General features: G+C 35.3%; 1 protein-coding gene across 17 annotated transcripts in view; it reads right to left on the bottom strand.

Annotated features, from left to right (window-relative positions):
- dock7.S (dedicator of cytokinesis 7 S homeolog) overlaps nucleotides 1–15,850 on the bottom strand; it is an 81,409-nt gene that overhangs the window by 12,867 nt on the left and 52,692 nt on the right. For 8 of the 17 annotated variants that reach the window (XM_041561368.1, XM_041561369.1, XM_041561377.1 and 5 more), the window contains 13 exons: nucleotides 14,622–14,791; nucleotides 12,525–12,679; nucleotides 11,890–12,072; nucleotides 11,664–11,799; nucleotides 10,468–10,564; nucleotides 7,243–7,339; nucleotides 6,962–7,096; nucleotides 5,915–6,067; nucleotides 3,320–3,478; nucleotides 2,676–2,776; nucleotides 1,595–1,787; nucleotides 986–1,129; nucleotides 548–679 (listed from right to left, as the gene is read on the bottom strand). In XM_041561368.1, the coding sequence (XP_041417302.1) occupies nucleotides 548–679; nucleotides 986–1,129; nucleotides 1,595–1,787; nucleotides 2,676–2,776; nucleotides 3,320–3,478; nucleotides 5,915–6,067; nucleotides 6,962–7,096; nucleotides 7,243–7,339; nucleotides 10,468–10,564; nucleotides 11,664–11,799; nucleotides 11,890–12,072; nucleotides 12,525–12,679; nucleotides 14,622–14,791 (1,855 nt within the window). Of the gene's footprint in view, nucleotides 1–547; nucleotides 680–985; nucleotides 1,130–1,594; nucleotides 1,788–2,675; nucleotides 2,777–3,319; nucleotides 3,479–5,914; nucleotides 6,068–6,961; nucleotides 7,097–7,242; nucleotides 7,340–9,609; nucleotides 9,628–10,467; nucleotides 10,565–11,663; nucleotides 11,800–11,889; nucleotides 12,073–12,524; nucleotides 12,680–14,621; nucleotides 14,792–15,850 lie in introns of all 17 variants that reach the window. The other 9 variants (XM_041561364.1, XM_041561365.1, XM_041561367.1 and 6 more) reach the window with 3 other exon arrangements.

Below are 15,850 nucleotides of genomic sequence, written 5' to 3'. Positions count from 1 at the left end.
AAGATTTTACTTTATGTTTCTTATAGAAAACATTGATTACAATTGTTATTGTTAGAAATGTTTTTTTTTTTTCAAGGCAGTTTTAAAAAACATATAACAATAGCAACTGTAGACAACTTAGGTTTTTTTTACATTTTGGTAGTGATTATTTAAATATATACGGTGTGGGTGCTGCATTTGCTCTGCATTGAAGCCTGGATGAAAACAGGTTGGATGCCACTGGTCTTGATCAAAGAGATGAAATGGCTTACGCTTTGTCACTAAACATGTTAATAGGCATTCTTTATTGCAATATGAGGTTAATAAAGCAGAAAAATTAATCTGTGTTTAGGCTGTTTTCTGCTAGTCTGCCCCAATGATATGCAAACACTTATCGGCAAGGCTTGGAAACAAATATATATGTAATGGTGTCCACAACATGTTGCTTTTGAGAAAGACAACTTGGGAACAACTGGAGAACTCAAGCCAACAAAAATAGATATATGTCTATTTACTTCAGTATGGACCTTGCAAAAACACTAGAACAATAGACATGTGTAGATTTTACCTGATGGACTACTTTACTAAATGCTTCCTGGAGTTTTCCATGAATTGTGGCGAGCTTCTTAGCGTCTCTGTTGGCCTCATGTATGGGTATAAGCACTTTGTAGACTTCATTAACTGCTTCGTACATACCAGCCTGAAAAACATACAGCAGTACATGCAGGGAGTCAAGAAGCACTTTTTTTCTGGATGAAAGGTGCCATATTTTTTAAAAACAACAGAAATAATAAATCAATTGGTTATTTATGATGATTTCACTTTCTGCAACTGTCTAATTTCTGTCACCGACGCCCCAAATATTTCTTTCCCTAACCCCGGTTAGCCCCAGAAAGTGCTAACTACCGTAGAGAAAACTTTGTAGAGAAACTATTTCACAAATTTTCTATAAACTTTTATTTGCATACTAATACAAGAAATAAATGTAAAATGTGAAGATTCTTACCATTGAGAAGGAGGCAGCTGCTTGCTCTAGAAGTCCCACCAAACCAGCCTCTGTAAAATATTTTCCTGAGCAAATGCCTTCTTCATCTGGGGATACCACATCATCTGACACTGCAGACTCTTCCAACACATTAGATGAAATATTCTGAGGGAAAAAAATGTCAATACAACTTAACACTGATTTTATACCTGAATGAGATTTAAGCATTCGTTAAAAAGTCAATACTAGACCTAATTATTAAACCTAAAATCAATTTCTGCTATTTAAGTCAAAATCCAATTGGTTTTTATGTTCTATTTTGTAGCTTAACTCTTGTTAGTCTGGGGTAGTGGTTTTCTTTTATCCCACAGGCTTTAGAAATAAAATGTAAGTACTCTTAGGATAGCTATTCCTTAATAAAAAGGGGGGGAAAAAAACGTATTTGCAATCTACGACAATGTTTGCGGACAAGTTACTTAAGATCTTACCCTGACCATAATCCTCTTCAAGCCCTCTCAGAGGCATGAAGAGGATTTGTGTAAAAATAACTTGAAGGGATGGCCTTGTGGCCAGTCTATCATCAGAAGCTTACAATCTAAAAGACTGCTTATAATTGCCAATGATAAATACCTGAAAGGTAACACAGCCTACAGGAAGGTACTTGCGATCCTCTAGCATACTTAAATATTCAGCCACAAGAGCTGCTGAGTGAACTAGGCACTGAGCCGACTCCGCGTGATTGATCCTTTCTGAGTGTTTTCCTGCCATATTCTGCAACCAGGTTAAGCGCAGGTCAGGTGACGTCTGATAACCTTTTGCAATTCTGGCAAAAGAACAAAACATTATGAAATGTATTAGTAGCCAGGACAAATATAAAGATTGTGTCTCTATATTTTATTGTTTTTTATGTTCTCCAATGTTTTATAAAAGGCTTTCGGCGGTTCTCTTCCCATCCAAGCTTTTTAACCTCTATTACAAATAAATGTTACAGAAAAAACACACATAAAGGGGCAGATTTAATGGTAAATTCAAATTTGTATTTTCGAAATTTGCACAAATTCGAATTTTAAATCACCAACTTGAATTCAAATGTGAGATTTATCACAACTCAACCCTGGAAACAGTTCTAATTCAAATTTTTGAAATGAGTCAAAGAGACATGAGTTTTTTTTCCCGGAGGAAAACTCAATTCGAAACCAATTTTTGGGACGTTCGAATTCCATTGAATATTAGACGTTCAAGTTTTGCATAAATGACCTCCTATTTGAGTTGTGAGTATGTTCGAATTTATTAGAGTTAAAAAAAGTAAAAAATTCACATAACTTTGAAATTCTTTGATAAATCTGCCCCAAAATCTTATGCCTATACCAATAGCAAGTACAGGGAAAATATAAGACATTGAGGTGGCAGATTTGTATAGACTTTGCACTTGTGACTCCATCTACTGTTGTTTTATGATAAGTACACCAGGTTCTTCTTGCCAGGATCATAGTTACTCATTTTCCAGGTACTTCTTATTTATACACAACAAATTATGCACAAAATGTATAATAAATTAACCAGTTGTTATATATTAGTATATAAGTAAAAACCATGCTCCGGGTCTATAAATGTATTGGTTAAACACTAAGTTTTCCACAACACAAACGTTGATATTTTTGGTAGCACAATAAAAAAGGGGTTAACTCCCCGACTACATAAGTTTTCTCACCTGTACATCAGGTCAATAAGCATCTCGGGGTCTTCTTGATGTTCTTTCATTTTCACGGTATCAGAGAGAATCATGTGGAGATTAAACACAAGATCCTGGACCTAAAGCAAGAAAAACATAGAATGTAAGGAAAATAATACAACTAATGGTCTGGAAAATAACAAAATGATGGTAGGAACTGCTATAGGCCAAGTATAATTCACTCAGGGTGTGAAATGAAATTTGACAAATATGAAACACATTATAGATCCTCCTTGTAAACAGAAACCAGTCAATGTGATACAGTGGTTTTCCAGCAATTGCCTGAATAAAAATGTCCCTTTTTAAAAAGCCTTTGGCATTTTCTGGCCAGGCCTCATTGTCTTATTTCTAGTCTTGACAAGAACTTGCTACTGTGTTGATACTCACCAGTGACCCTACAGGGCTACACATGATTTTTACGTAACATGTAACATTTAAAAAGAAAAACCTTTCCAATTATAAAAATAATCAAATTCCACCTCCTGCAAAGAAATTTCAGACAAGGTCTGACCCAAATTCTAAGCATGTCCTTCAAGAACCAGGGTGCTGGAATGGACTATCTACCCAAGGCAACTGGACTGCACAGCAATTTAATTCTCTTACAAAATTTCATGTTAACATACCTGCTCAGGGAAAGTTGTCTCCCGTAATTCTAGATCTTCTTCAGCATATGTTAAAATAGTCTTTAGTGACCTTCTTAAAAATTCTTCATTGAAATTCTGAGATCTCCCTACCAAAGATGACAAGGACATGGTAACCTGCATTTTAACCCTTGCGAAATTCTGAAAGAGAAAATGGTAGAATGATGGTTAAAACACAGCTGAGAAGCTGAAGAATATAATACCAAAAGAGTATTTTTGATATTTACATATGATTTTAGGAATGCAACAAATTCATAACTTTCACAATTGGAGAATGCTATAGCCTCCAAAATTTCCATAAAGTTCCATCTTAACTATTTTTAATGTAGGCAAAATATACATTTGGCTGTGTTTATGTAATGGCTTCTAAAAATGTGGCAATTAACAACAATTCACAGAGGAATAACGCGAAAAAAGCTTGAGGCTGAAGGCTACAAATTTTACAGCAGGGGGTACATCATTTATTATAATGCACACATTTAAGTGAGTCCCATGACAGAAATTACATTACGAAGCACCAAATATAATGATTTACATCACTAAGAACTGTTTATATATTTATGGCTTTTTTGTATTATAATGTATTATAATGAAATATGGAATTTCTGGGAATCCCTCTGAATTCGCCAGCTTGATATTTAGTCAATCTTCCCCTTAATCCTGTAAAACAACAAATCATAAGATTCAGTCTGCATTTTTGCTTGCTTCTACAATTGTGTAGATGATAGCTCAGTTGCATAGAACTGTGGTCATTCTGAGGTTTAACTTTGTTTTCAGAGCTGGTGTTAAAAACACAAGCTTTATAATTAAACTATAATTCTTCATCTTATCTAGACTGCTGCTCCCTGCATACTGCTTTGGTTCATGACAAACTATTTGGCAAGCATTTAGTAATTGAACACTGTCTGTATCCATTTTAAACTAGAGGGATGGTATCATAAGAAGTATTTTTATTGTATTGTTTACTAGTGCTGCAGTATGCTGCAAGATGTTCATACTCAATTGTATACAACTTCATTCATATTATGTTACCATATATTGTCTGTGTTAAGTCAAATAATACATCTGCTCTATATGGGGTTGGTTCAGAGTAGTAGCTTAAAGAACAATTTATTTTAGCTTCATATTTACTACATTTATTGTGGGTCAAATTTTATATGAATATGTTAGTATTTAGTGGCATTGCCATTTCATAGCTTAACATGAATCAAATGCTTAGAGAAGGCTTCTGCAAGCTTATCACAATACCTTACTGGACTTTTTACCGATTCCTCCGGACAGAACTTGTACTGACAATCAGGTTTGTGAGCTTCCTGGCTTTGACAGAGTCTCTCAGCTCAGTCCACAAATTTCCAGTCAGATTCAGGACTTGTCTGGGTGACGGCCACTCTAATATGTACACTTTGGGGTTTTTAAAGCCATTTTGTTACAACTTTGGATACATGCTTTAGAATTAGATAATTGTATTGGAAGACAAAGTTGCAACCAGGTTTTTCAGAATTTCTACATAATTCTCCTTCCGCAAGGATGCCATTGCATTTTCTGAATTGCTCCAGTCCTTTTTTTTCCAGCAAAACACAGCATGATGCTGGCACCCCTTACTTCACATATTGGATGGTGTTATTTAGCTTAAATCCTCACCTGTCTTCTTCTATAAGGGTTTTTTCCTTGCACAACAGCCTTCCAAAGCCATGGTGATAAACGACTCACTTAGGGGAAGATTTATCAAAATTTTTAATAAACAAAAACGCAACCATGTTCTATTCTCTATTGTGGCATTTTTCAAAGTGTATTTATCAAATGGCGAGTTTCATTTTTCACCCATTGATCAATATCCTTTTAAAAATCCCTTAAGAATGAACAGAACACAGGTGAGTTTTTATTTATTAAAATCTGAGCAAACAATTTTGATAAATCTGCCCCTTATTTATGGATGTTGATAATTTGGTGCCCAATGCCTCCATCTGCTTTACAAGTTCCTATGTTGTTATCCTGGGGTTCAGCTAAACCTTCAGAGCATCATTTTCTCATGCCTGGCAGTTAATGTGAACCTCTCTCCTGAATGCTGTGGTGTCTGTGTGGCCCCACAATTTCTATATTTGTGTAAAATTGTACAAATGCTTGTTTGGCCTTCACCTTTTTGGAAATTGTTATTAAAAAGAAACTGGATGTGTGGAGGACCACAGTTTTGTTTCTCAGGTCATGAAGTGTCTCTATGTTAACTACAGCCACAGGTGTACTTCTATTTAACCAATACTTAAGTCAAGTAGACTTCACATTCTGGAATCTTTAAGACTATTTAAAGAGACATTTAACTTGATATATGTAAACGTTTGGCCCACAGCAAACAGGATAAATATGGTAAAAGAAAGTTAATATAAATCAGTCACTAAGCTATAACTTTGCAATGGTCTCATAGAGAAATTAAGCAGATGTTTGTGTCATGTTTGATTTAACACAGGCAATGTATAGTAACATAAGGGTGAAGATTATACTTAGTTGTGGCCAAGAAAATTATGCCAACACCAATTAACATTCACTTCCATTTACTGCTTAACACTGGGTATATGTACTTACATTTCCAATTTCAAAGTTCTGTCTCATAAGCAGGTACAGAGAAGCACCAGCATGTGATCTTATGTTACTGATGCTGCTGCTGCAGTGCCGAAGTAATCTTAAGCACAGGTCTGCACACTGCTCAGTTTCTTCCTCGAACAAAAGCTCTGGGAACTGAAACAAAGGCAACCAAAATTAGTAAAAAAAAAAAGTGGATGAGTTATGTTTTTTCAGGCACTGAAGTAAAAGGGTTTCCTAGTAACCAATAATCTTTATCAGTCATCTGTTTGAAAGCAACAGACTGATTGTAAACTGTGCTTTATAATACATTACTCCAGATTACTGTGCAGGCTTTATGATGCTAACTAAGTAATATCCTTATAACAGCTACATTTCAAGGGCTACTGCAATATAGGTATTTGCACAATGCAAAGTAGTTCCTTCACAAAAGCATTTTCATTTTGTCAGCTTATGTATTAGATTAATAAGTAATAATGTAATGTATTAAAGGGCCATTGTAAACACCCCCAGTGGGCTGCTGATGGCTAATTATACGGACTAATTTTTGTTAAATTCCATATTTGCAGCTGAACTTCTACATTAGCAAAGGACGCCCAACTTGAAATGAGGTAAATAAATATAGCTTCTAACCTTAATATTTGTGAATGGTTTAACTGCTTTTCTTTATGTACTTACAAATTATTTTAAGAGACCAGTATACATATTATTTTTCCTTTACTGGCAATATTAATACATAAATGAGTAATTTACCTTACTTTTTCCCCTAGCCTCTATCAAGGTGTTACGGATTTCTTACAGTTGCAGTATTGTTAAAGCCTCTACTGCCCTCGTCTGACTGTTTCATCCCTCGCTTTCACTTCCTTTTGCCTTTCTTTATAGTAAATATACAAACAGGCCAGAGGGTATGGGGATTGAGACCAATAAAATGTAGTCAGTAATATGAAGGTAAATGCTTAGCAGAAGCTGAACGCCCTAAATGTGCTCAGATACTGTACGTAGGGATATAATAAACAGTCCATTATACCAAATAAATGTTGCAGGATTTACCTTTGAAACAAGGGCTCTTTGTGTGGCAAAACAGTGCTGCAAATAGAGAGAACTCTGATTGCATGCCATGCTGTGTAAAAGAGTCTTAAGCACACCTCCCAGAATGCTCTCCTTGGATTCAGTCAGTGAAATAGTCTGCATAAAAAAAAAATGTTGTTAGGATTAGCCAATAAAGGATGCAATATTTCCAATTTTATTTTGAAGCATAAGCATCACTGCATGGGTAATTTTGCAGTCAGTGTAAAATGATTGCTTTTAGCATAACAATGCAGTAAACTCACCTGAACAATGATTTCCAAAGTATCTAGTATGATTAAATTTGCTTCTGTTGCCAAGTTTCCATCTATAAGTGCTTCATGTTCAAGTTCTGCCCTTGATCTAGAGTGAAAGGTGCAACAAGTAAGTGCTCCATAACATAACATAACATACAGTAAATGGTGAGGGCAATATTCAACAACAGAGGTTCTGTAGGTACTAACAACAGAAGACAGAATTGACCACAGCAAACAATATCAATGCAAGAAAGACGGGTTTAGAACAGGACATTACACCATGATTTCCCAAGTACTGTTTGTTACTTAGCATAACTTCTTAAACTGTGATAAAAGGGATAGTTCACCTTCCAACACTTTTTAGTTGAGTTGTTTTCAGATAGTTTACCAGAAATAGACCTTTTCAATTGCTTTCTACTTTCTATTTGTGATGTTTTTTCTATAGAAAGCAATTGCTTACTAAACTGAAAAAAGTGAAATCTGACAATAAAGCCCCATGTCAGTTATGTCCAATCTTTACAACAAACTATCTCAGTGATGCTTCAATATGTAGATTGAAAAGTAATAGCCAAACCTTAGTTTGTCCTCATTGTAGTCAGGTCATTTTTCTAATAAAGAGTTGTATGGTAACAGTGGAGTTTGGTGTGAGGAAAAAATTTGCGAAACTATGAAAAAATTAGCAAAATGCATTGAAGTCAAAAGGCGTCAACATTGTTTTTACACACGTGACAACTTTTTCTCATTCCAAATGCATTAGTCAATGGGCGTTTTTTTTGTCTCGCCAACGGTTTTGACCAAATGCATTAAAGTCAATAGGAGTTTTTTCTTATGGCGACTTTTTAGTGTTGCTGACAAATTTTGTCTTGGCGACATTTTTTTGCGACTAAATTTTTCGCAGCAGTTTTGAGAACAATTTTGCAGAAGTGCAGAATTCTGCTGCATATACAAGCCTGGCGAAAAAAATGCACTCATCATTACCCGTTCCGTTGTTACGATACACTATATGCAGTTGTCTATCACCATTGTTGTGGAAAGTGTGCATTTAAGAGCCCCCAAGGTCCAATTCAGGTAACTGCTATTCAAACTGAATGGGGGGGCAGTTACCCCATCACAGAGCTGTTAAACACTGTCCCAAAATTCTCATTTAACTTAGGGTCAGAATCTGACCTGAAGCAGTCTATCACAAGAAATGAAAAATGTTAATGCTGTGTTTACAGACTGCTGCCTTGCTTCTTTATAGAAGTATATGTTTATGTCAAATGAACTTGCACAATTAAAATGAAAGTGGTATTATCAAATTAAGTTATTCTTTAATGTCAACTTGGTGTCATGTAAACATTCCTACCGCCACATATAATAATTAGGGATGCACCAAATCCAGGATGCGGTTCGGGATTCGGCCTTTTTCAGCAGGATTCGGATTTGGCCGAATCCTTGTGCCCAGCCGAACCGAATCCTAATTTGCATATGCAAATGAGGAGTGGGAAATCAAGTGACTTTTTGTCAGAAAACAAGGAAGTAAAAAATGGTTTCCCCTTCCCCTTAACTAAACTTGCCATATTAAAATGAACATGAATGTTGAATTGTAAACAAGGAGTGTAAATGTCTAAGTATTCACTGTACAAGATACAGTAAGGGGCCCCATTTACTTAGCTCGAGTGAACGAATAGAATAAAAAAAAAACTTTGAATTTCTAAAATTTTTTTGGCTACTTCGACCATCAAATGGGCTACTTCAACCTTCGACTTCGAATTGAACGATTCGAACTAAAAATCGTTCGACTATTTGATAGTCAAAGTCTCTTTAAAAAAAAAACTTTGACCCCCTAGTTCGCCACCTAAAACCTACCGAAGTCAATGTTAGCCTATGGGGAAGGTTACATCAAAGGATGTAATCGTTCGATCGTTCAATGGAACGAATTGTGGTAAATCTTTCGACTTCGATATTCGAAGTCGAAGGATTTCAATTCGCCAGTCGAATACCGAGGGTTAATTAACCCTCGATATTCGACCATAAGTAAATTTGCCCCTTAGTATTTGGCATGCCTTGACCAATGTTAAAGGATGGGGATAAGGATAAGAAACACAGCCTAACACAATAAACAGGTTGCATTTTACAATGGTAAAAAGAGTAACACATTTCAGTGCAAAGTAGCAAAAATGGACAGACAGAAGGGATCCAGACTGTAAAACATATAAAGCCCATTACAGTGTACACAACGCACCCCTAAACATAATTAACTCATGGAATATCAGCAACCCATTGACAATGGAAAATAAACTAGAATTAAAAAGAAGGAAACATTAACAGGCACACTGTGCAAGATGCAAATACACAAACCAGATGGAAGATAATACCACACCAATGCAACAGTACCTTGCTGGTTTGTGGCTCCTAAATACAGTAAACAGCACATGTGGAAAAACAATTAGAATTATAAATTAGGATAGCCTAAGAGAAGGGTGTGCAGTCCAGCAGGGGCCCAGAATGTGACTGGCGTTCAAATTTGTGTAGGATCAGAAACGTAACCATACAGTTGGTGGTATACGCATTACCCATTATGCTAAAATTAAAGATAAAATATGTTATGGGAACTGCATACAGGTGAACAACATGCAGCAGTTTGTTTTATAATTTGTTTTTTTTTTATTTTGATTTTTGACTAACTCCCCCATAAAAAAACGATAATTTTCTGCTATTCTATTTTCCATTAAGTTATGCCCTTTAATATTCTGAAGAAAATTAGGGTTCTGCAACTTAATCATAGTAACACAACAGGCAATGAATTTAAAACTTACTATGAACATCACTAAACACATATTTTATCAAAGTTTCCTGTGCAGGCAATTTAACCTGTAATACTTTACCTATAAGAATTTAGCAAAATTCAACACTATGGATTGGTACATGGAGTGACAATTATTTGCTAAGATATGGAAATACAGTATTGGAATTAGCTAATTCATACAGTAAGTCAGCAACTATGAATGCCCAACTGTCTGACTGCAATGGAAATGAAATGTGAGATTGAGTGAGAGCACTGATAAATCATGTAATATCTCAAACACTAGGTTTATTAAGCAACTACAGAGTTTGGCTGCTTTTTCATAGCTATTTTTATAGTTATCCATTCCTAGAAGTGTTTTCTTATGCTCCAGTTGGAAGGCAGCAGTGCAGTGTTTAAAATAAAATGGCCTGAACATAATTAACAAGATTGATTAAAAAGTGTCATACTTGTCTGTTTTATCAGTGTTCTGCCGCCAGTGAGTCATTTCTTTCCTCCAGCGTAGGTTTTCTTGGCTGCCAAATGCACTTCCAGACGGACTTCTCTCTGCCAAAAAAATGAAGTACCAGTTCAGCACTGGAACTTGGTATGCACTAAACAAATTACAATGGAATTGTCACTGTGTGAAACCCACAATAAAGGATTGACAAGACATAAGGAAGCCTGCAGTCCACCAGGCAAGGTTCAACTGTAGAAATGTGTAGATAAAAGTGGGTGTAGCAATTTCTTAAATATAAATAGTAGCTATCTACTATGGCTTTCTATAGTTCCTTCTAACAATACAACTACTTACTCTTTCATGACTGTCAAAGGAGCAGATGTAAGGGAAAAACACTGTGCGGGAAATGTTTTGATGTTTTTATTAATAGAGATCAAAATGCATATAGAAGGCACCTCTTACCAACACAATTATTGAACACAAACTTTTCAACAGTTGCCAACGTGCATGGCCCTACAAATAATTAATTCACCTACATCTGCATCTAATTTATAAAAAAGAATACATATGTGCAGCATCTCACTGCCGACACTTCAAAGGCATTTAAGCCAAAATACCTTACAGGAAGCCATCTATAAAATGCAATGTGTTTGCTTATCTTGTAATTATTTTAACATGCCAGAATGACCTAATAAATAATTATGTATATCTCCCCTACACAATGTTTTATTCAGGAGCAAATAATTTCAACAGTACAACAGCAGAATGGCCCTGCCTCATACAGATAAGCTAAGAACATCACCAATGCAATGCAGTAATATAATAAAATATCTCTCAGAAATGCCAGACCCCTCTACAACATATCACTGTTAATAAAATGGTCTACTTTCAACTAAAGAAGTGTTTTTCTAGTCACAGAACACTGAAGTTTGCCTATCCTTGTTTTATATGGAAATAAAAATGTCATTTCTGCAGGTGTTATTCTCAAGACGGAACTCAAAGCTTGACAAATTACTGGAAGCTTTTGTACTAGTAATTTCTGCATTTAAATTAATAACTATGATAATAATAACTTAATAAGTTTACCTTGTTAAGATAACCTTCATAGACACTTGCTCAAAATGTTTTTCATGAGCACAATTAATTACATTCCCCCTGAAGTATATCATCCTTCAACATAAATAGAAGGCAGGGCTATAAACCTACCAAGCTGACCTCTACTTCTTCTGACCATCTCTTGTCTGGCGCCAATACTGCCGAGAATTGCTTCTTCTAGCTTCGCTCTCATATCTTTGGATTTCTTAAAAGTCAAGCTGTTCATCCGTTCAAAAGTTTTCTTACCCTGCAATATTAAAAATAAACAAAAGACTTTATCTGAGCATGACTGGAGAAATTGGTGTGGTTCAAAAAAGACCTTTAAGTGGAGATTTACCTTGTATTCGAAGCAGGAAACACACAGGTACAAGAGGTCAAGCAAACGATTTAGCTGAAGGATGGAGAGGTCAGTAAACCATTTCTGCAGAACAGTCTCATCTGCATTCTTTAGAACCCACAAAAGGCAGATTAACAGACTCCGGCTAGATTCTGCTGAAAACGTAGTATGCTGCCGTGAAGCCTGAACACAAAAAACACAATATTATTTTTATATTCATTTAATTACATTTAATTTACATTGCATATAACAAAAAGGTCTGTATCCCCCACTGCTATACAACTATGGTGTACTGTACATCTTTGGTCAGCAAACAGAACCTTTTAATTATTACAAATGTCAGCTCCATTTTCATTCAGAACTCAGGGTACCTTAATGTTAGAATCCTGCCATTTAGATTCCCCTTAAAACTGTACTGCACATGTATAGCTCTGGCAAAGTAAAATTACATATCCTTTAAAACTTTAATCATAATCTTTAAACTGAGCTATAAGCTGACATTACAGTTTCTTGAACAAAGAGAATTCACCTTTATTAGACAAAAGAGATGATGGAAATGGTGTGCAATTAAGAAACAAACACTAGTCCGATCTGCCCTTTAATAAGCATGTTTGAGAGCTGACAGATATTCTTACTGTTGATGTTAGCAGAAAGCTGTTTGGTCTTGTGAGTTGTGGAACTGATGTTCCTGCTATAGCCATGGCAACTGACTGACTGATCATACTTCCACCATCGCCATCATGGTCATCAGCTGTTGTACAATTCGGTCTTCCTCGCTGATTGTGACTCTCTAATAAAGATAGTAACAAATATGATTAGTGGGAATTGCTGGACTTTTCCACAGATAACTCGAGTCTAGTGGAGTAGAGAACAGAAAGAAAAATTAAAACAAGACCAGAATAACTTCTGGAAATATGTTGCTGGCACTACAATTAAAAAATACACTATTATACCACTATATTATGCCTACTTAAGTGCTTGACATGTAAATAACAGTTTTAGTAACACCGTTTTGGGATGAACACTAGCTAAACTTTAAAAATAAAATTTAATAAAGCTAAATACTTTTTTTCAGTAATTTTTTTCCCAAAACTTTCTTATGCATTCTGCACAGGAAATATTTAATATCTGAGTGTAACGAAGAGGGAAATGTTGCTATGCAATGGCTTCATAAAAGAAAATGCCCTCTATTTATTTACTGCATTAAGAGAGTGCATTTTAGAAGAAAAAAGGGGGAATTGTGCATTTAATCCTGCATATTTGTTTTTTACACTGCAAATAAGGAGAAAATATTTTAGCTGATACTAAACTCCCACCATTTAAAGCAATCATTACACATTACATGTGACAATCACTGCATGTATTGTGTTTCAACATCTGAATGCTAGTCAAAGGAAAAGTCTTTTTGGGAGATCTGTTGCTAATGGTAGCCGATTTCTCGCAAGCAACCTATCTTCTTCTGTGCTGTTGCCATTATACTACCTATGTACAACAGGTCTTAGACTTAGACAGATACATTTAACCAAACCTCTTGGTCCATATTAAGATTTCTATTTGAGCTTAAAAAAAAGTAGGAGAGATAACAGCTTGCCAGAAAGTAGTTCCATCCTAAAGTGCAGGCACAAATCACATGACAGGGGGCAGCTGGGAAACGGGCAAAATATCTAGCCCCGTGTCTGATTTCAAAATTGAATATAAAAAAATCTGTTTGCTCTTTTGAGAATTGGATTTCAGTGCAGAAGTCTGCTGGAGTTGCGCTATTAACTGATGAATTTTGAAAAAAACATGTTTTCCCCTGACAGTATCCCTTTAACCTTCCAACACTTTTTCAGTTCAGTTGGATTCAGGCAGTTCACAGTGACCATTTTTCTAATATTTTAAAGCTTAGAGTTTTATTGTCTACCTTCTTATGTCATTTAAAGCAGTTTGGGGGGTTTCCTATAGTTAATTAGGTTGAAATAAGACCAAACTCCATCAAGTTCAACCCCTCCACCGACTCTTTAACTGTTTCAAGTTGATGAATTTGTTATCTTTGTCCCTGCTGAGCAGAATCTATAAATTTGTTATCTTTGTTCCTGCTGAACAGAATCTCTGAGTTTCATTAAAGGCAGCTGTTATAATTAATACAATAGTTGCTAATATTCCACAGATGCTGCTGAGAAATGTATCAACTAATGTAGCAAATTGTAACAGTTCAGAGTCTGCATGTGGATTACGGAGCTGCCAGACTGAAACAACAGAGACAGCAAGATTAAAATTTAAACTTCAGCTTTGGATATACAGTAAAAAATAAAATATGGGAAGCAATTGAAAAAGTATTTATTTATGGTAAATAATCTGGAAACAACTTAAAAAAGGTGTTTGGAAGGTAAACAACCCTATTGTAACTCTGTCACATAATCACTGCTTGTGAAGGATGAGAATTAAAGAACAATTTAAAATAATTATACAAAATACATACTGTATATCTCTATATTTTACCCTTACAATTTTAAAAGATTTAATGTTAAAAGTTACAGTTCCAAAAATCTCCCATCCTTTCAGAAAATCTTCTTAACACGCTCATAATTATATAAACTTATAGAAATATAAAAACAAACGCTAAAATATTTCAGTGCAGCATTATGTTTACATAAACCATTCTTTTCCCAAAATTAACTGAATTACTGAGCTAAGAAAAGAAATGTAGGATGCATAATTCTGGTCAGTGACCTTAGAAATACAAAAAGTACCTGTAAAATCATAAAGCTGGGGAACAGTTTCCATGACAATGCCAATCAAAGGGAGGTACAGCGTGGCCACTCGGGCCTTTACCTCTGCATCAGCATACCGGGGATCAGAGTCATGAGTAGATAGTAAATTGTGTACCATATTAATGACCTTCTTATGCAATCCAAACAATCTGTAAAGGAGTTGAGTAACTGCAGTTAGTTATCTGCTGAGCAAATACAACTGTCTAGCAGCAGCAAAAATATACTTAAACAAACTAGATATTCTGGATAGTTATGGATTTTACAGAGCAAAATAAGCATTAAAGTTAACAACATTCTGGCATGCACAATTAAATACATTTCTTAATAGAAACTAGCTACATTAAACAGTTCAAATGGTTCAAAAAGGCTTGCTTCCAACATTCGTTATGTTCCCCAGTTAACAACTTATAGATACTCAAGCTACACAAGTAAAACTGACACAGAGGGGCACATTTATTTAGGATTGAATATCGGGGGTTAATTAACCCGCGATATTCGACCGTCAAAGTAAAATCCTTCGACTTCGAATATATAATATAAAAACATTCGAAATTCAAAGTTTTTTTCTTCTATTCCTTCACTCGAGCTAAGTAAATGTGCCCCAGAGAGTTACAATAATATGAGTGGTATGTATGAGACCGTTAAAAACAACATGGAAGTTAATGAGCTTTTAATCTAACCATGGTCAATGGCAATGCTATCCCACAAAAAAAAGCATATGTTGCCTTGTTCTTAATATAAACATTGTTCCCTTTTTACTAAGAGCTACTTAAAAAGTTACTTAAAAAGTTAAAAGGTTGAACTTGATGGATGTGTGTCTTTTTTCAACCTAATCCTGTTCCTTTCAATTTACTATGTAATTATCAGCCTTGGGCTGGATTGCTTAGAGCAGGTGCAGGTAAGGTTGTGTTACTACATATATAAGGTCATAAAGGAAACAATTAATGTATCAACTGGCAGTTAGGTAGGTTAAAAACAGTTAAAAGGTTGATCTTGATTGACGTGTCTTTTTTCAACCTAACTTACTATGTAACTACTTAGCACAACTTCCCATTCCATTTGTTTTGAAAACTAACCTTGCTGCATATTTTCTAATATAGCTTACTACAGGCAAAGCTTGTTACATTACTGGATGTGCTGAGAGGTATGCTCCACCTCCCTCATTGTGCTCAGTACTGATGACAATGGCACAAAGTACAGAGTAGACA

This window comes from Xenopus laevis, chromosome 4S (genome assembly GCF_017654675.1).
Source record: "Xenopus laevis strain J_2021 chromosome 4S, Xenopus_laevis_v10.1, whole genome shotgun sequence".
In the NCBI taxonomy this organism is placed as follows: Eukaryota; Metazoa; Chordata; class Amphibia; order Anura; family Pipidae; genus Xenopus; species Xenopus laevis.
Note: the sequence above shows the minus strand (reverse complement) of the source record. Positions and strands in the feature narration are given on the sequence as shown.